At 47.0% G+C, this 19,740-nt stretch overlaps 1 protein-coding gene across 1 annotated transcript; it reads left to right on the top strand.

Annotated features, from left to right (window-relative positions):
• The first annotated feature begins 500 nt into the window (after nucleotides 1–500).
• C1RL (complement C1r subcomponent like) lies at nucleotides 501–19,118 on the top strand. The gene is made up of 6 exons (XM_080914882.1): nucleotides 501–602; nucleotides 1,156–1,384; nucleotides 14,123–14,312; nucleotides 15,824–15,931; nucleotides 16,027–16,089; nucleotides 17,120–19,118. Exons 1-6 carry the CDS (start codon nucleotides 592–594, stop codon nucleotides 17,890–17,892), a joined length of 1,374 nt encoding a protein of 457 aa, XP_080771008.1. The 5' UTR covers nucleotides 501–591; the 3' UTR covers nucleotides 17,893–19,118.
• The last annotated feature ends 622 nt before the right edge of the window (nucleotides 19,119–19,740 follow it).

Below are 19,740 nucleotides of genomic sequence, written 5' to 3'. Positions count from 1 at the left end.
AGAAGAGCTAAGTATGCAAGTCCCTGTAGTCCCAGCCCTCTGGAGGCTAAGGTGGCAGGATAGCCATGTTCTGAGCCTCAGTCTGGACTGCAGAGTGAGCTCTAGGACAGCCTGGGCTACAAAGTGAGACGATATTTCAAAAACACAACCAAGATCTAGGTGTGGTGGCACACACCTGTAATCCTAACGCTGGGGAGGAGGCAGAAACCTCCACTAATATTGAGTTCGAAGACAGTCCAGGTTTCATAAGACTGTAACTTTTTTTTAAAAGCACAAGAGTCAAAGGTCGTGTGTACATATGTGTGCATGTGTAAGTACTCTACTCTCTCAAGCCCCCCCCCCCCCCCCCGTCGTGATTTTGAAAGTCTTTCAATTACGGTGAGAGCTATTCCTGGGTCTACCAGCAGGTGGCAGACCTGAACCCAGAGTCATTTCCAGTAACTTCTGCCTTTTCCCCAAAGGGCCTCCTCTAGCCCCACCTCCTGTTCCCTGGCCTGGGCTACGCACTCCAGCCAGGTCCAGATGTCAGGGTCCAGAGGCCTGGTCCCAGAGCTGGAAAACAATCCATGAAGTTCTCCCACCACACGCTGCATGAGCAAGATGTGAGTTTATACCAAAGAGGGTCCTGGAGAAAGAAAGGGGCTGGGAGAGAGAAAGGCAGAACATCGAGTTACATAAGTGCACACACACACACACACACACACACACACACACGCACGCACGCACGCACGCACGCACGCACGCATGCACGCATGGGTGTAGGGGAAGGGTAGACAGATGACCCAGAGAGGACTAAATTTGCCTTCACATGGTCTGTTCAGTGCTCTGAGCCAGGAATCGTATTTAAATGCCCCTAACTTGTACTCCAGGGTGGGGTTAGGAATGGTCTGAGGCAGGAGGCTACCTGGCTTAGACTCACAAGGGAAAAAGAGCCTTAGCGATGTCTTCATAGGAGTCTTGAGGATCAGGCTACAGAGGAATCTAGATAGGAACCCTCACAGACTCACGTGAAGAAAGTGGTATCCGGAAGTGCCCAACACTCGAGCCACGGAAACAACTGTTGGGCTCTAAGCCTCCATCACTAGCCTCAGCACAGCACGCGCACCGCGTCTGATGGCGGTCTGACCTCACCTTGTCTCCCCGGCTCACTCACAGGTGCTGGTTGCTCCTTTGGGGAATCCTCCATACTTGCCCCACACAGTCCTCTGTGCTTTTGGCCCAGCAGTTACCACAGCAACTGACATCCCCCGGATACCCAGAGCCATATCTCAAAGGCCAGGAGAGCCACGCTGACATCGAGGCTCCAGAGGGGTTTGCTGTGAGGCTGATCTTCCAGGACTTTGATCTGGAGCCCTCCCCAGACTGTGAAGGCGACTCTGTCACAGTGAGCTGGACAAGGGGGTGGAGAGATAAAGGGGAGCTGGGGAAGGAACCTCCCATGGGCAGTGGGCGATAGCTCTGCTCTGAATCACCCATCTAGAGAAGAGATAAAGTGTCCAAGTCGGAAATCCTGGGGCCTAGCTACGGCCTGTTGTTGGCTGAGTATTCAGCATCCTACCGGTCCCTGGCAATCAACCGGGACCTACCAAGCTCTGAGAGAAGGCTGCTGGTCAGAGCCTGAGTTCTGAGAGCTTACAAAGAGGTACATAAATATTGCTGCTCTACAATCTTGTCAAAGGCCCAGGAACTTGCCCTCTCTGGATCTTGTTGAGTGTCTGCCCTACTGAGTTAGGAAACTGCATGTAATTCATAACAAATGATCACCCTCAAAAGTATCAAGTGAAAACCGAGTTCACCTGGGAAGAGAGGCCACAAAACTATAGCAAGGGCATTATTCAAAATAAGAGTACTTTTAAATCATAGTTTATGTTGCCTTCTGAGTTAAATTTTATTTACATCAAAGTAAGATTTGTGTATATATATATATATATATATTTAAATTGGAATCTTAGCCAGATGTGGTTGTTTAAACCTGTTATCCTAAAACATAAAAGGCTAGGGAGGGAAAATCAGAAGTTCAAGGCTAGCCTGGGCTACATAGAACAAGTTCAAGGTCAGCTTGGGCTACATTGTCTCAAAAACAAAGAGTAAGTTATCTTTGATCTCACAATCCTCCTGCCTCAACCTTCTGAGTGCTTGGGTCATAAATCTCTTTTTTTAAAAAAGATTTATTTATTTATATGAGTACACTGTAGCCGTCTTCAGACACACCAGAAAAGGGCATCAGATCCCATTACAGATGGTTGTGAGCCACCATGTGGTTGCTGGGAATTAAACTCAGGACCTCTGGAAAAGCAGTCGGTGCTCTCAACCACTGAGCCATCTCACCAGCCCCAATAAATCTTATACAACTTAAAGACTTAAAAAAAATTTTTTTCAAAAAGGGTAGGGATACAGTTCATTAGTAAAGTACTTACCAAGACCCCAGATCCAATTCCTTTTATGGAGGGAGGTGGGGAAGAAAGATGAATTTAAAAAACAAAGGAACAAATAATCAAAGAGTCCTCCAAAGCTCTGCCGACTCCAAGGGCAATCATTTACAGCTTAGCTATCTCCACTGGTATTTATTTACCTTTGTATGTACAAACAATATGCTTATTCTACTTGTTTTTATTCTACTATGCAGTTTTAAATAATTGTCTCATTTTCCTCTAAACTTCCAACATAGAGAGTGGGTACAGACTCTAGCTATAAGACCTTCACCATCCATAGTCCCCCTCATTCCCCCATTAACTCCCATTACTAATTTTTTAAGTGTTTATTGTTTACAGTTAGGACTTGAAAACATTCACATCTGTGCACATGGTATACGTTAATTGCATTTCAATAACTTCAGCTTGTTAGCTTGCCAGGAGTCATTCTCCAATAATGACTCCTTAGAAGGGATATGTTAAATTCTAGACAGCCTAGGTGTTAGACCCTCACTGCCAGTGGACAGTTTATCTGGGTATAACAATCCAGTTTTGAAGCCATTTTATTCTAGAATGTTGATGACATTGTTGTCTATCTTTAGTATTGTTTAAAAGTCTGATGCTACTAACATTCTCATCCTTCCATTTGCCTATCTAGGATTTTGTAAATATTTTCCTTATTCCGGTGTTCTGAACTTTCATTTGATGTGCCATGATACTGATGGCTCTTTATTCGTTGGTGTGGGGAGTCTTTAAATCAAGATGTTTTTAACCTAGTCCTTTAATTCTGGGAATGCTCGTGTGTGTGTGTGTGTGTGTGTGTGTGTGTGTGTGTGTGTGTGTGTGTGCTGGGAAGGGCCAATAGAAGCCAAAAGAGGATACTGGTCTCCTGAAGCTGTAGTTACATGTGGCTGTGAGCCACCATCCCTCCTGTGCTTTGACCATCGTATGGACTGGACTGGTTCTGTTCAGTTCTCTGTTCTGTTCTATTTTTCCACTCCTTGTCTCTTTGCTCCATTTTCTAGAATATTGCTTTGTCTTTCTTTTTTGTGAAGCTGGGAATTGACCCAGAGCCTCACACATGCTGACACACATTCTTCACTGAACTACACTTCCAGCCCCAGTACCCTCACATTTATATTCAAAATTTTTGGATGATGATTTCTTCATGGGAACTCATTGTTTCTAAACATGTGGTTCTTACCGTACATGTGCAACATCTACTTGTTCCCCTCTTTCGGGGATTAGTCGTGAATGTTTCTTCTGCTTTCTCCATTATCGCTGTATTATCCAAGTCTCTTTCTTGTTTGCCTGTCTCCACCCCTGATTTTTGTCTGAGAGACTTTCTTGCAACGTCTAATAATACTTGCCTGAACATTTATATTTAAGATTGGAACACAAAGCTGCTGATTTAAATTTCTACATGAATAGCTAAAATCTGACCAATGGTGGGTTTGAAAACAATAACTCAGTTCCTTTCCTTCTGCTGTAACAAAATGCCATAGGTCGGGTAATTTACAAACAATGGGACTTTATTTTGCTCATGATCAGGAGACTGGGACGTCCCAGAGGATGGTGCTGGTGAGGAGAGAGCGGACTTTGCTGTCATACATGTTGGGATGGCAAGCAAACACAGAAGAGCAATGAAAAAATAGGCCTAGGTCATCCTTTCTTTAGGAACTGACTTCTGCAGTAACTAGCCCACTCTGACAATAAAGGCAGAAATAAATCAATTACCTCCCAAGAAATCCACCTCCTAGTACTGTCACACTCCCAGTGCACCGGAAACAAGCTGGGACCAGGGATCAGGAAGCAGGATGGCTCTCAGTGTTCAGACATTCACTTTATTCCTTTGGTTTGGGTGCTGGACTTTACCACCTCTGTCAGATGTAGCTAAGGACCTCAGTCCAGGGTTTCTGGTTTAAGTTCACATCTTCTACCAAAGTATGTCGGCAAGAGCTGCCTGCTCGTATAGGGTGGAGACCCAGGATGAAGAATCCTGGGGTCTTCCTACCCAGACTTCCAGTCTGTTGACCTCTTGTCAGCCTTTTGCCCTGAAAGGTTCTTGGTTCTGAAACTTGCCTGGATCAGAGGTGAGAAGCCGCTGGCTGTGTGTTGGGTTTCCACCTTTTCAAATTCAAATCTTCTCCTTGCCACCTGCACCCTGGCTCCATCTCCTCTCTCTCTTTCTGTCCTTGGCTGCTCATCTAAACGGGGTTTGAAGTGTCTACCACTGAGCAAATCCTCATCCACCAAAAACGTGGACTGATGGTTTCCAACTTAACTGGCCATAGCCGTGTTCAATTGACCTGTGTCTATTGAGCACCTGCTATGAGCTCACTTCCTCTTTAGCCTTGGACAAGTTCAATCCTAAATGAACTCTTCCCCCACCCCTTCAGTTTTGTTTTGTCTTGTTTTTCAAGACGGGATTCCTCTGTTTAGCCCTGGCTGTCCTGGAACTGGCTTTGTAGGCCAGGCAGGCCTCAAACTCACAGAGATTTGCCTGCTTCTGCCTCCTGAGTTCTGGGACTAAAGATGTGTGCCCCGTGACCAGAGAAAGTCTCTCTCTCTCTCTCTCTCTCTCTCTCTCTCTCTCTCTCTCTCTCTTTCTCTCTCTCTCTCTCTCTCCACACACACACACACACACACACACACACACACACGAAAGAAAAGGAAGTCCCACGTCCCACCAGTAATTGATTAAGTAATCGGTTACATTGCTCGGAAGCCTGAGTGATCTCATTTATCAGAAAGTTCATGAAGTTCACGAGAACACATAAAAAGGAAACCAGAGGGTTAACCAGACATGATGGTGCCTGCCTATCTTCCCAGCACTTAGAAGGTAAAAACAAGAAGATGGAAATTCAAGGCCAGCCTCAGCTATACAGCAAGATTAACCTCAGCTACATAGACATTGACTCAAAACTAACGAGAAAAAGTAAAAATGGCAGGAGATGGCTCAGAGGGTGAAGTGCTTGCTTCCCAAGCAAGGTGACCTGAATTCAAACCCCTGAGACCCCAGCAAAAGCCAGGCGTGGCGTCGCATTCTTGCAGCCCCAGTACTCGAGGGCTGTGGCAGGGAAACTCGTGGGGCTCAAGGCTCCTGAATTTTGAAACAAAAAAATAAAGTGGGGAGAAATAAAGGCCATCAGTGCTGACCTCTGTGCCCAACGCATGTACTCAAGAGTGGCTACACCTTCCGTACACCTACAGGCACACACGCATGCAGAGAGAGAGAGAACAGAAAAATCAGGAAGAGGAAGGGAAGGGCGAGTAGATAGGGAGGGAAGCTAAGGAAAGGAGTGAGGAGGGCGGGAAAGGGAAGAGAGAGTTTAAACTCAGTCAATCAGGATGCTTTCTGTCTCTTAAACGTGAGGAGTTCCATTTGTTGACGCTGAAAGACCAGTGTTGGGCATGTCTGAGTAAGAAATTTGCAGTAACTGAGAGATGTTTTCCTGCCAGCTTCTCACTGAATGACTGTAGAGAGTCAGACTGGATAACGTTGTATGGAAACTTGAACTCTGTAGAAAATGGGAGAGTGGAGAACTGGCAAGATGCCAGAATAAGCCCAGTGTGGTAGCTCGTCTGAGGGAGCGATTGTCATAAATTCAGTGTTAACCTGGGCTACATACTGAATTCCAAGCCAGCCTGGGCTACATTTCGAAACTCTGCCTAAAATAAAACAGCCAAAACGAAACCAGACGTGGTAGTATGCATCTGTAATCCCAGCCCTCAGAAGGCAGAGGCGAGAGGACCACAAATCTGAGGCCAGTCTTACAGTGTCAAAGAAATAGAAGAGGAGGAAGGGAGGAGGAGGAAGTGGAAGGGGACAGACAGAAGTGGCCGGAGCAGAAGCACCATTTAAGAAATGTGGGTTAGCAAAAAGTTTGAGGCTAACCCAGGCTGTGTAGGGAGGTCCTATCTCCAAAACCCAAGGGCTGGAGTATAACACTTGCCTGGAATCCACAAGGCTGTGGGTTTCATCATAAGCCCTGTCTGCACAGGGAAAATCTCACTGAGTTATGCACAAACATCCAGGCTCCGGTATAGCCACATGTGTGTGTTTTGTCCTTGGATTCCCACACGCTGAGGATTTCCTGTGAAGTGAACAGAGCAAGGGGAAGGGTACCGTGAGGAAACTAGAAAGGGCATGAGGCCCAGGCTGTCTGCACAGCGGGTCTTGTTACTCCACACGCGTCAGCTGTAGAAAGTTACTCAGGGAACCAGAAGGTGAGAGCGAGGTACTTACTGTGTGCATGCTGAGACGCTGTGCTGAGCACGGGTGTGGGGTCTCCACCAGAGAAGACTACTGAGACACGGGTTTAAGCACATAGAAGCGTTCTTAGCCAGCTGGCTACTACACTGGGTGTTCGGGATTCCAGCGCAGCCCCGAGCCTTTCTCAGGATGAGCTTTTAAGCACAATATATCTTAGGTCAACATAGCTCGATTAACAAGAGCAGTTAGCCAGAAGCAGAACTACAGCAGCCAAAAGACTTCCCAGAACTATGCTCTTGGATAGATTGGGTCTTTGCTTTTGTTGGGGTGGGGCTGCTCTCTACCTGCTGTTTACGCCTGAATGGTCCTTCCATCCTGAGTCATGCTAAGGTCTGGGGACCTGTTACATTCCCCACTGGTTTTTGTGAATGAGTCAAACCGTGAACTCACCCTGCTCTCAAGAGTTTAGTTGCTCCTAAGGACCACTGATTTTACCAAACTGATACATAGTTGCCTGTACAGCTTAAAATGCAACTGGCCCTCCTGTTAATCCAATCAGAGTAAGAATTAAAGCCCCCCCCCCCCCCAGCCAGTACAGGTAACAGAGTAGTTAGCCAGAAGGACCAAGAAAACAGAGACTGGTACTATTATTTTATTATATCTTTGTTGCTTTTTCTTTTCCAAGTTTTCCCCTTTAAAAGGTACTTTTTTAAAAATTACTCCTAACCAATTAGCATAAACACACAGCTTTCTCTCAAAGCCGAACATAATCCACCTCATCTCATGAGGCGTAAGTGTAAGCCTCTGTTTTTGTAGGAGGACCACTTCTTCCAGGGAATCTACTGTTGTTTTAATCAGGAATAGAAGCATTTAATACCTTTAGGCCCTGATCAGCCTGTGTACTTAGTTTTGTTTTGTTCTGGTTTTTTTTTTTTTTTTTTTTTTTTTTTTTTTAATTTCCCATGATAAAGGCTGATGTTTCTATGCCAGCTCCAACTAGGAGTACAGTGAGGACAGGCACAACTCTCTCTCTCTCTCTCTCTCTCTCTCTCTCTCTCTCTCTCTCTCCCTCCCTCCCTCCCTCCCTCCCTCCCTCCTTCCCTCCCTTCCTCCCTCCCTCCCTCCCTCCCTCCCTCCTCCCTCTCACTCACCCCCCCCACTTGTATGGAGTCCATATCAAAATGTGGGGTTTTTCCCCTTTTTTATTATACGGATAAAATGGAGACAGCATGTGTACTAAGATGCATAAAAGGGTTTTCTCGGTTTGTAAAGCATTAGAAGAGGCACAAAGCATTAGTACACTCCAACAAAGTCGTTTCAGACCATAGTTACATCTCTGTTGTCCAGATGAGTAAACCCCAAGGCAGAACAGACATCAGAGTGAGGGCAGGTACCTAGGTAGAAGGTTTCAGAACCTGGTAGGGGCTCTGACATCATTGTGAGCTGCCCCCAGTCACCGTTTTGTCAGTCAATGGGCTGATGGCAGTCTGGTTAGTTCCTGTCTTTATTAGCATACAGGGGCTAGGGGGCCTAAGTATAACCAGCAATCCTGGCCAATTTCTGTCTGGGAGTGATTAAGGGGTGGACCTTATCAAGAGTGGCAAATAAAGATGGAGATCCCTCAGCTTCCAGGACAGTGGTGGGGAGCTCGGGGTGGGGGTTGGCTGAAACCTTGACATGTGTGGGATTGAAGGGTCTGGGACCCTTGAGGGGCAGTTTAGATCTGTGCCTAACATCCACTCCATTGGCATTCAAGTCCAATTCCCCAGGTTTTCCCTGTTTCCCAAAGAACCAGAATCTTAAGGAATTTTCCAGGAAGCTTGTGTTTCACAACCTCAGTTTTTACAATGGAAACTCCCTTGCTCTTGGCAACTAGGGGGTCCACCCTCAGGGCGTGAATAAAATTGTAAACTCTGGATTCCTATCTCAAAAGGTAAACACCCACATCTTTTTCTTTTTCCCAATACAACCAAACCTTTAAAGCGGGCATCGATGAGCAAATGTCAAGATGAATGTGAGAAGCTGGTTTGTAGTCACATTCTAATGCGTCCCAGTATCTGTCTTCCTCAGTTCCCAAGGCCAGGCTGAGGGCACTGGGAATTGGAGCACAACCCTGTCTATACTCATAAGACTCAAGAGGAGGTAAAATGGGCAGGGAGTGGAAGGGCCCCAGACCTGATGAAAATTTAATTTTAATGGCTCCATAATCCTCTGGTGTCCTCCATCAATAGCCTGTGGGTTCCAGCTAACTTTTTTTTTTCATCCTCTCTCTTGGTTATATACCATGGAGTCAGAACTGGGTAGGGGTGTGTCCTATGTCATCAGAATATCAAGAGGCCCCACTTGTTTAGAGCTACTTGCCTGACAGGCAGCTAGATCAACAACTCAGTTTCTCTTGCCTCCGGGAAGTTATCTTTTTAATGTCCTTGGCCGTGGAGGACAGGGACTCATAGGGGAAGCCAAATAGCCTCCAGGAGAGCCAAGATTTTCTCATCATGTTAATGTCCTTCTCCAGATCATACCGTGGACAGGAATGGTGGTAAAAGCATAGCAGCTGTCCACGTATACAGTGGTGACCTTTCCTTTTCCCCATCTGAGAGCCTGGGTCAGATGGATCAATCAGTTCTGCTCTCTGGCCAGAGGCACCTGAGACCCATGTCATTTCAGTTAAAGCTTACTACAGCTCCCAGGTTCCGGGTTTCCTTTTTCATCCTATGGCAGTAGGTCGACATCAGGAAGAAGGTAGCAGGATGGGTTGCGGTGGGTTTCTCAAACCGGACTGGAAAGCGGTCCAGGGGTAGGCCTGGTACTGGGTCACACGGGCATTAGACAGCCAGCATTCTGGTGTTCCTCGGAGGAACATCTCAACTGTGTGGGGCACTGTGAATATAAGATCCTGACCCAGAGCTAACTTGTTTGTCTGTTTATTGGCATTAGCCTCGCAGTAGCCATCACGGCTCTTAGACAGGTGGGCCATCCTGTGAATACAGGGTGCATTTGTTTGAACGGATATGTTGTTATGATAGATGAAAGTGGGGGAGAGAGAAAAGAAGGGGCGAAGGTCAGGAAGGGACTACTTTTTATTTATACTCTGATGTAACCGCTCGCAGGTAAGGGTGGGAGGTAAACCAAATGGATGCTGGGAGTGTATGGCCATTGCCATGGCAACAGATGAGTGGGTCCATGTCGCCTATGGGTGATGTCACCTCTGGGTGCAGAAGCGACAGCCCATTCCTGATACCAACATACGTCACAGAGCATTTCCATGGTCCCAGAGTTTGGGTTAAAACTGTCTTGTACTGTGTTCATGGACAAACAGATGAAAAGGTTTAGAGGCATCTGGAAGTGCTAGGACTGCAGTGGAAATCGGTGATTTTTAAAGCCTCAAATGTCTTTTGTTTAGCCTCACTTCAGTTTAAGGATTCAGTGCCCTCACCCACTCCTGTGTAATGGTACACAGAGGCCTTGCTCTGTCTGCAAACTCTGGTATCCAGAGGTAGCAATACCTAATTGCACCTAGGATCTCTTGAACCTGACGTTTAGTCTTTGGAGTTGGGACCTGAAGGATGGCAGTAATCTACCCTGAGACAGGCTCCTTTCGCCTTCTGTCTCAGTCAGGGTTTCTATTCCTGCGCAAAACATCATGACCAAGAAGCAAGTTGGGGAGGAAAGGGTTTATTCAGCTTACACTTCCATATCGCTGTTCATCACCAAAGTCAGGACTGGAACTCAAGCAGGTCAGGAAGCAGGATCCAATGCAGAAGCCATGGAGGGATGTTACTTACTGGTTTGCTTCCCCTGGCTTGCTCAGCCTGCTTTCTTATAGAACCCAGTTCTACCAGCCCAGGGATGGCACCACACACAGTGGGTTGGACCCTTCCCCCTTGATGACTAGTTGAGAAAATGCCTTACAGCTGGATCTCATGGAGGCATTTCCTTAACTGAGGCTCCTTTCTCTGTGATAACTCCAGCTTGTGTCAAGTTGACACAAAACTAGCCAGTACATCTTCTCAGCTGGTAGCCAAGAAAGGCAGGCAGCCTCTGATGTACAAAGTTGGGTGTTCCTAGCTGACATTGTGTAGCCCAAGGTCTGTAATCCTTGTTCCATGGTTTATTTAGTTTTAGAAACTAGAAGGAGGTCATTTACATGTTCTAAAAATACAGTCCCAGGATCCCTCTGATGGAAGGGCAAGAAGAGAGCACTTAGTGTCTCATCAAACAGGGGTGGAGAATTTTTAAATCTTTGGGGCAACCTGGTCTAGATCAGTTGCCCACTGTAACCTCCCTCTGGGCCTGTCCATCATAGAACAAAGATGGGTTGACTCACCTCTACCAAGGGGAGGCTAGAGAATGCTTCTTTCAGGTCTAAGCCAGTATATACCTGTTTCTCTGCAAAAAGGCAAAAACCAGACTCATGAGAATCAGAGGCCCTGGGTTTCTACACAGGCAGGAGAGATGCGTTCCAGGCTGAGTGGCAGGGCACCAAATGCCTGCTTCTCCCAGCCAGGCAACATAGACTGCAATTTTCCTCCATATTGACTCCCCCACCCCTGCCCTGGTCAGGTCTCTGAATATTGTTTAATCTGATGGCAGGGGCCAGGGTAAGTTGGTGTTGGGCCAGTTTGGGGGAGGGGTGATTTCTACCTGCCCATACCCTCAGGAATTCTTATTGTAAACCCAGGCAATAGTCCAACTGCATCTTTTGATTAGGGGAAAAACTTGCAGCTAGGAGATATTCTTCTGACAGGGTAAGACACCAAGATTTTGCTGTGTATCTGTAAGTCTAACACATCTCACCATCAGAGGTGATGGTGGCTTTCAGTTTATGTGGAAGGTCTAGTCTCTCCACCAGTTTTTTTTTGTTGTTGTTGTTAAACACTGTCTTAGTTAGGGTGTCCATGGCTATGAAAATATATCACGACCAAGGTAATTCTTATAAAGACAAAACATTTCACTGGGGCTGGTTTTCAGGTTCAGTGGTCTAGTGCACCGTCATCAGGATGGGAAGCGTGGCAGTGTGCAGGCAGCCTTGGTGCAGGAGTAGCTGAGAGTTCTACATCTTGTTCCAAAGGCAAACAGGAGAAAAGTATCCTCTGGGCAGCAAGGAGGAGGGTCTCAAAGCCCACCCCCACAGTGACACACTTCCTTCAACAAGACCACACCCACTCTGACAAGGCCACACCTCCTAATGTGTCATTCCCAGGGCCAAGTATATTCAAATCGCCACAGACACCTTTTGAACTACATCCAGCAACTTATCAATTTATCACTTTATTTGTTTTATCTTTTCGTTTTACTAATGTCTGGAGATGACGAAGTGACAAAGGAAATCTTTTTAGCTGCTGTCTTTAATCCTTCTAAAAAAGGACCTGGCCAAGATTGTATAAAGTCTCCTTGGTCTGTGTTGAACAGAAAGGAGAATACGACCTATACAAACTGCATCATCTGGCAGTTACTCACCTTGCCTGATGCGGGGCAGTCTTTCTAATTTTCAGAGAATGGTAGGTTTCGAGTTTTCCAATTATATGGATTATTGGTTGAGAATGAGGCATAAATCATGGACAAAGGAGTAGACTTTCTTTGTTCCCATTCCATGTACTGCATAGAACAGGCAGAGGCCTGAGGAAAAGCACATCTGGGGTTGAGGGGAAGGGGTATTTCTCCTTCTGTGTCTGCATTCTGTTTAAATGGCAGGGAGCCCTGGATGAGAGAGGTCAGGTCCTCCCCACCTCCACTCGGGGACCAAACGGACCTAGACCACAAGCAGGAGACAAGCAACAAAGCAAACATTACTCTGGGACTGAGGCAGGTGTGGGGGGGTGGTTTTGGGCCCTCTGGATGATCTGACAGAGACAAAAGGATTTGAGTCCCCAACAACAAGAGGCATAGTTCTTAAGCTGTGGGTGGAGAGTGAGTATGAAGAGTCTTATGTCACAGAAAGCCACTGGTCAATACAGAGAAACAGAACTGGAAGAAACATATAGGAACACACACACACACACACACACACACACACACACACACATTCACAACGCACAGAGAGAGACACAGAGACAGACAGAGAGAACCAGCAAGAGACAGCGACAGACAGAGGGAGACAGAAAGAGACCTCCACGGGGAGGGAGCGGCACACATTTATACACCTGAACAGACAGAAGGATCCAGTGACATCTCTCTGGATCAGGAGCAATATCCAACCTCTCCTATGTGTCCAAAGAGAAGGTGCCTTAGCCACACTCACCTCTGGAAGTGATAGACCAGATGACTTCCTGATTTGTTTCCTTTGGGAGTGGAGGTATCAGGCCCCTCAAAGTGTCCTTAGACAGCCATTGATCAAAGGGGTTCCTGGGGACCTAGGACATCTTAGGCTGCACAGCCCCTAGGAGCCCTTTGACTATTGCACTCTTCCCTGCTTTAAGGGGACCTGAGTGAGACCCCTGGGGTCTTGAGATCTGGTCTCTGGGGATCTCTGTGGAACCTCCAGAAATGTTGTAGGATATCCACTGTCTCAGTCAGGGTTTCACTGCTATGAGCAGACACCAGGACTGAGGCAACTCTTAGAAGGACAACATTTAATAGGGTCTGGCTCACAGGCTCAGAGGTTCAGGCCATTATCATCAAGGAAGGAACATGGCAGCATCCAGGCAGGCATGGTGCAAGAGGAACAGAGAGTTTTACATCTTATCTGAAGGCTGCTAGGAGAAGACATACACTTCCTGTAACAAGGCCATACCTACTTCAACAAGTCCATACTTCCTAATAGTGCCACTCCTGGGCCAAGCCAATAGAAAGTCTTAATTAGTCAACCAGTGACTATCCTGGGTATCCAGAACCACGGTGTAGCCCTAAGTCTTTACCTGAGTGAGTTTTTAAGCACAAAAAAACAAACAAACAAAAACAAACAGCGTATCCTGGGTTGACATCAGTTAACAAGAACAGTTAGCCGGAAGCAAAACTATAGAAACCAAAGAGCAAGGATAGTACTTTGAGAGACTTTCATAGCACAATGGACTTAGATGGACTAGGCTTTTGTTTTTATTTGGCTGGTGGTGCTGTCTACATGCTGAATTTTATGGCTTCTGTCACGGACTCAGTTCTGCTAAGGTCTGGGGTCTATCTAGGTCTAGGGGTCTATTGCAAGCATCAGGGACTCACTTTGGGACAAAGCAGATATAGTCTTAGAATTTACAATCGAGTGAGAAGGACAGAGAGCCCATGGTTCCCAAGGAATCTTCTGGAAGGAGGGACGCAGAGTAAGGTTTACCAGGTAATTATAGCATAGGGAACGTCAAATACATGGTCACTCTGGAAGAAACTTGGGGGTCAATAATGAGACAAAAATTAATCCAGAGGACCCTAACACGGACAACTTCTGAGCGCCAGGCAGTGCCTCACTTCCTGGCCAAGCTGGAGCGAGGACAGACATGAATGACCTGCACCCTGTGGTAAGTGGTACAGATTTGCCCCACACTTCCTGTCCCCGTTCCTCTTTCAGATTTCAACCAGAGGAACAAATGCAACCCGGTTGTGTGGACAGCAAGGTTCCTCTCTGGGGAGCCCTCCTGATCACAAGGAGTTTGTATCCTCCGGGAGGAGCCTGCGGCTGACCTTCCGGGCACACTCCTCCCCCAAGGACAAAACCATACACCTCCACAAAGGCTTCCTGGCTCTCTACCAAGCCATAGGTGAGGTTCCCTCTGTGAGGAAGGTCTGTGACCCACATTCCTGGTCCCTGACCCCTTGAAGGGCCAAGTGGAAGCATGAGGGACAAATGGGGACGGGATATACCTGACCTGACTCTGTCCTTGTCCCAGCGGTGATCTTGATAGTGAGGAGCCCACTTAGGAGAGAGCCACTGCTCAGCTCCAGCCATTCATTCCTGGAAAGTTCACAGGCCCTGCAAAGTTTGCAGAGTGTGAAGGAGAAATCAGAAAGCCAGATTAATAAGTGCAATTCTACGTTTTGAAACAGTGAATCACTTTGTGTGTGTGTGTGTGTGTGTGTGTGTGTGTGTGTGTGTGTGTGTACACTGTTGCTGTCTTCAGAGACACCAGAAGAGGGCATCAGATCCCATTACAGATAGTTGTGAGCCACCATGTGGTTGCTGGGATTTGAACTCAGGACCTCTGGAAGAGCAGTCAGTGCTCTTAACCACTGAGCCACCTCTCCAGCCCTGTGAGTCACTTTTTGAGAAAATAGTATTTGCACATGATAAATATCTTTTAAACTAAGATATGGAAAGAAAGTAAGACTTTCTCTGTTGTCTGGCCTTCATTGCTGACCACACTTCTCAGAAGCAGCCCTGCTTTCTGTCTGCTAGACAGTCTCCCAGAGACATTTCACACCCTTGAAGCTCCGTGGCATCTGTGTGTTGTACCATGTATAGAATGTTCTGACGTTGCCATTTTTTAAGAATGTCTTTTTTTCAGACTTACTTATTTTTTTTAGATTTTTTTTTATTGTCTGTATATGAGTATTTTGCTTGCATGTATTTCTGTTTAGTGTGTGTGTGTGTGTGTGTGTGTGTGTGTGTGTGTGTGTGTGTGTGTCGCATACCTACAGAGGCCAGAAGGCATCAGATCACCTAGGCTAGAGTTCTAAGCTGCCATGTGGATGCTGGGAACTGAACCTGGATCCTCTGGAAGAGTAGCAAGTGGTCTTCACCGCTAAGCCACCTCTCCAGCCCCAAATTCAGTATGTTGTAAATCATACATATGGTGAGCATCGACTCGCTGTGTCTTTAATGACACAGAATATTCCCTTGATGGTTGTAATGTATATTTAGTGAGCTGGCAAAGTGGCTGTGTATATCCCTATCACATCTCTGAGCACAGGTGTGAGAATTTCTTTAGGGTAAACTCTTAGAAACGCAAATGCTAGGTCATAACACATTGCGTTTTTAAATTTTGAAGTTGTTTAACTTCTCTCCAAAGAGGTTTTGCTAATTGACGCTCCCACCAGCTATGTCTGGAAAGGCCAGCTTCTCCACAGTTCGCTTCTCACAGTTGCTTTCAAGCTCTTGGAGTCTTAAAAAAAAAAAAAAAAAAAAAAAAAAAAAAAAAAAAAACCATCATCAGTGGAGAAACAGTTTGGATTTTGCTAAGTCTTGTGCATTGGCCATAGAGTCACAGCCAGGATCACCCCCTGAGTCACCACCAGCTTCTGCGAAGCCCTAAGAACTGCTTTTTCCCTTCAGCTGTCAGCCAACCCAGTGGGAACACTGGGGCTGTCACCACACCTGGAACCGACCCCTCCAAGATTGAGAACCACTGCCAAGATCCCTATTATAAGTCAGAAAAGACAGGTGAGCCCCCACCTGCTGAGTCCTTCTGAGCACCCATCCTATCGGGGGTACTGAACACCCCCCAATCCTTTGCTGTCCCCCACTCTGATCTGCAGGGACACTTAGCTACCCATCCATGCAGATGAGGAAGGACAGAGGGATGGAGAAGTGCGTGCCAGGTGAGTAGCTTCCTGCCTGGTGCTGTGGCAGCAGCCAGGTGCCAGCAGGTCTCGTCTGTCACGGGGCGGGGGGGGGGGGGGGGACACGGGATGAAAGGAAAGCACTGGGACAGGAAAGGGGGCTGAAGGCAGAAGGCTCCATGTCAGAGGGCCCAGAAACTGAGAGGCAAGGAGCTCAGCCGTCATTCTCCGGTCTCAGAGAGATGGGTGGGGGAAGCAGACCACCTAGCTGCCTGAGATTCGTAAGGTCTTGAGTTCAATCCCCAGCAACACACACACACACACACACACACACACACACACACACACACACCTCCCCACTCCCCCATGACATTTCCACCACTAATCTACTTTCTACCATTCTGGACATTTCATACAAATGGAATCATACATTATAGGACTTTCTGTGCCTGACTCTTCCCCTTAGCTTAATGCTTTCTGGGTTATCTACGTTACAACAGCACTTCCTTCCTTTGGTGTGTTTGTTTAGTTTAAGACACTCACATATACCCCAGGACACCCTCACACTCCCTATGTAGCCAAAGATGATCTTCAACTCCTGATCTTTGATCCAGTTTCCCAGATTCTGGAATTACAGCCACACACCAACATGCCTGTCAAAATCCCTATTTTCAAATAAAAGCACTGCCCCGCCCCCCCCCAACAAAATCTGATCCATGAAACACTGAAAGGTAGCCTGGGTTTGGGGCCTGGGAGATGTTACAACGGAGGGAGTGACATAGAAAACAGAGACAAAAAGCACTTGGGACATACCGAGGACCAGAGGTAGCGCCATCAGCATTAGGAAATGGCTCAAAAATGTCTGAAGCAGCAGGAGAAAAGGACTCAGCGTCCTGTCCCTTGCAGTATTTTCCCCCTTAGTGCCAGGGTTGATTCGCTGCTCACATCAGTACTTGTGATATACACACTCTGCAGGGTAACGCCTCGGAGCCTCCTCACCTGAGTCACAACACCTCACAGGTCTTAGCCTAACCTCCCACAGTTGTTGATAGCCCCTCCTCTCTTGCAGTCTGCGGAAGACCAGTCGTCCCCATTGCTGAGAACCCAAACACTTTTGGGTCTTCCCGAGCTAAGCTGGGCAACTTCCCCTGGCAAGCCTTCACCAGCATCTATGGTCGTGGGGGCGGAGCCCTGCTGGGTGACAGATGGATCCTGACGGCTGCCCATACCATCTACCCCAAGGACAGCATCTATCTCAGAAAGAACCGGAGTGTGGAAGTGTTTCTGGGTCACACAGACATAGACGAGCTGCTGAAACTGGGGAACCATCCTGTCCGTAGGGTCGTGGTTCACCCAGACTACCGCCAGCACGAGTCCCACAACTTCAATGGGGATCTCGCCCTCCTGGAGCTTGAGCACGGAGTCTCTCTGGGGCCCAATCTCCTCCCGGTCTGTCTGCCGGACAACGAGACGCTCTACCGCAGCGGCCTGTGGGGTTACGTCAGTGGGTTTGGTGTGGAGATGGGCTGGCTAACGACGAAGTTGAAGTACTCAAAGCTGCCCGTGGCTCCCCGGGAGGCCTGTGAAGCCTGGCTCCGCCAGAGGCAGCGAACCGAGGTGTTTTCTGACAATATGTTCTGTGTCGGGGAAGAGACGCGGATCAACACCGTCTGCCAGGGAGACAGTGGCAGCGTCTACGTGGTGTGGGACGATCGTGCTCTTCGCTGGGTGGCTACGGGCATCGTATCCTGGGGCATCGGGTGTGGCAAGGGATACGGTTTCTACACCAAAGTACTCGGCTACGTGGATTGGATTAAGAGGGTGATTGAAAGCAAAGACTGATGTCACGGGGTCTGAGTGGTGGGCAGCCAGCAAGCACTCAGGAGGTCCCAGCTAAGTACGGGCAGGAGAGAGGGTTCCCTTGAAGCCAGGGGGCCCTTTTCAGCAACCCACTGCCAAGGGAAAGCCTAGCCTACCCGAGCCTACCGCATCCCAAATCAGAAGCAGTACCCCCTTCTCACCTCTGCTGTCCTGGGTTTTATATCAGGGGATCCCTATAAATCTAAGCAACTTTTGCTTAGGACATCTTTTTGTTTGTTCAAGGCAGGATTTCACTCTGTAGCCAGACTGGCCTCAAACTCAGGGCAATGCTCCTGCTTCGGCCTCCCAAACTCTGGGGATGACAGGCATGGACACCTGGCATCATCAATATGTGTGCCCTTTATTTAATTCCCTGACCCCAGCTACGGACCGTTTCTTCTGTATTTACTCGCGGAACTGTGTTTCTGAAATATTCCGGAGACCCCTTCAAATATGCAAAGCAACCTGCTTCTACCGGAAATATTAGCAATACTCCCTTTTCGTTTTACATCTCCCTCAAGCCAGGAGCACCGCCTGTTGTCTCTGTGCTGACTGAGGGTGTGTTAGCTGCCATTCAAGTCTCACCAGGAGGAAACGGAAGCTTCCCGGTGGCTGGCGGAAGTCCCACATCTGGTTCTTGGTGGCGGCTTCACTCCATCCAGCACGCTCTCGGGATTTTTCTCAGTTGCCCTCAAGACCTATGTTAGCATCTACTTCCCCTTTCCGGCTCCACAGTTTTACAGACCCGGTCCCTGGGAAGCCAGTGTCAGTGAGTGAAGATTGTTACATTAGCTCATACTTTCCCGCTGGCCCAGGGCATTGCAAGCCTGAGAAGATGAACTCTTTGACTTGTAGGAAAGATGAGGAGTGATTTACACTAAAGGACAAAAATAAAATGCAAGAGTTCAGTGACAATAGGCTAGGAATACCACAAAAGGAGGGGGGGGAGGAAGTACATTAGTGTGCTCTATAGTCAAAAGTTAATTTTATCTTTGAAAAAACAGCAGCATCCCAGCTAAGCGTGTAATGCACACTAAAGCCACAGCCACGTGGGAGGCTGAGGCAGAAGGATCATAAATTCAAGGTCAGCTTTGACCTCATCTCAAAGTTAACAAAAAATAAAAAGTAAATGCCAGGGTGGTGGTGGCTCATGCCTTTAATCCTAGCACTGGGGTGGGGGGAGCCTCAAGGCCAGCCTGGTCTACAGAGTCGGTTTCAGGACAACCAAGGCTACTTAGAGAACCTCTGTCTTGAAAACCAATAAATAAATAGTTGGTAAGATATAAATATGGTTGATTAAATTTTTTTAAACCCTATGCACAATTTAAAAAATTATTTAAAAAAAATAATCTAGGGGTTGGGAGAGATGGCTCAGAGGTTAAGAGGTCCCTGGAATGGAGCCACAAAAAAAAAAAAAAAAAAAAAAAAAAATTGGCAGCTCACAAATGTCTGTAACTCCAGTTCTGGAGTTTCCAACACCCTCTCGGCCTCCGCAGACACTTCATGCACAGTTACACACACATACATGTAGACAAAACACTTACACACATAAAATACAAATAAATAATTTCTTTAAAAGTAATAGGTTTAAAGTTAAAGTATTCTTTAAAAATGCTGAACAGAAGTTATTTTAGGTGGAGTGATTTTGACTTTTTTTTTCTTTTATTTTCTACTGGCTAAATTTTTTTAATGTGTAAAAGAGCTGATGGTTTTATTTCCACATTTCACAATATAAGTGAAAACCGTGCTTTTTTTTTGTATCACTTCTCTCTCCAGAAGCATTCTCTCTGTGAGGAAGGAAGTTCCTTGTCCTGCATCTGGTAAACACTC

Source organism: Micromys minutus (genome assembly GCF_963924665.1).
Source record: "Micromys minutus genome assembly, chromosome: 3".
NCBI classification, from domain to species: Eukaryota; Metazoa; Chordata; class Mammalia; order Rodentia; family Muridae; genus Micromys; species Micromys minutus.
Note: the sequence above shows the minus strand (reverse complement) of the source record. Positions and strands in the feature narration are given on the sequence as shown.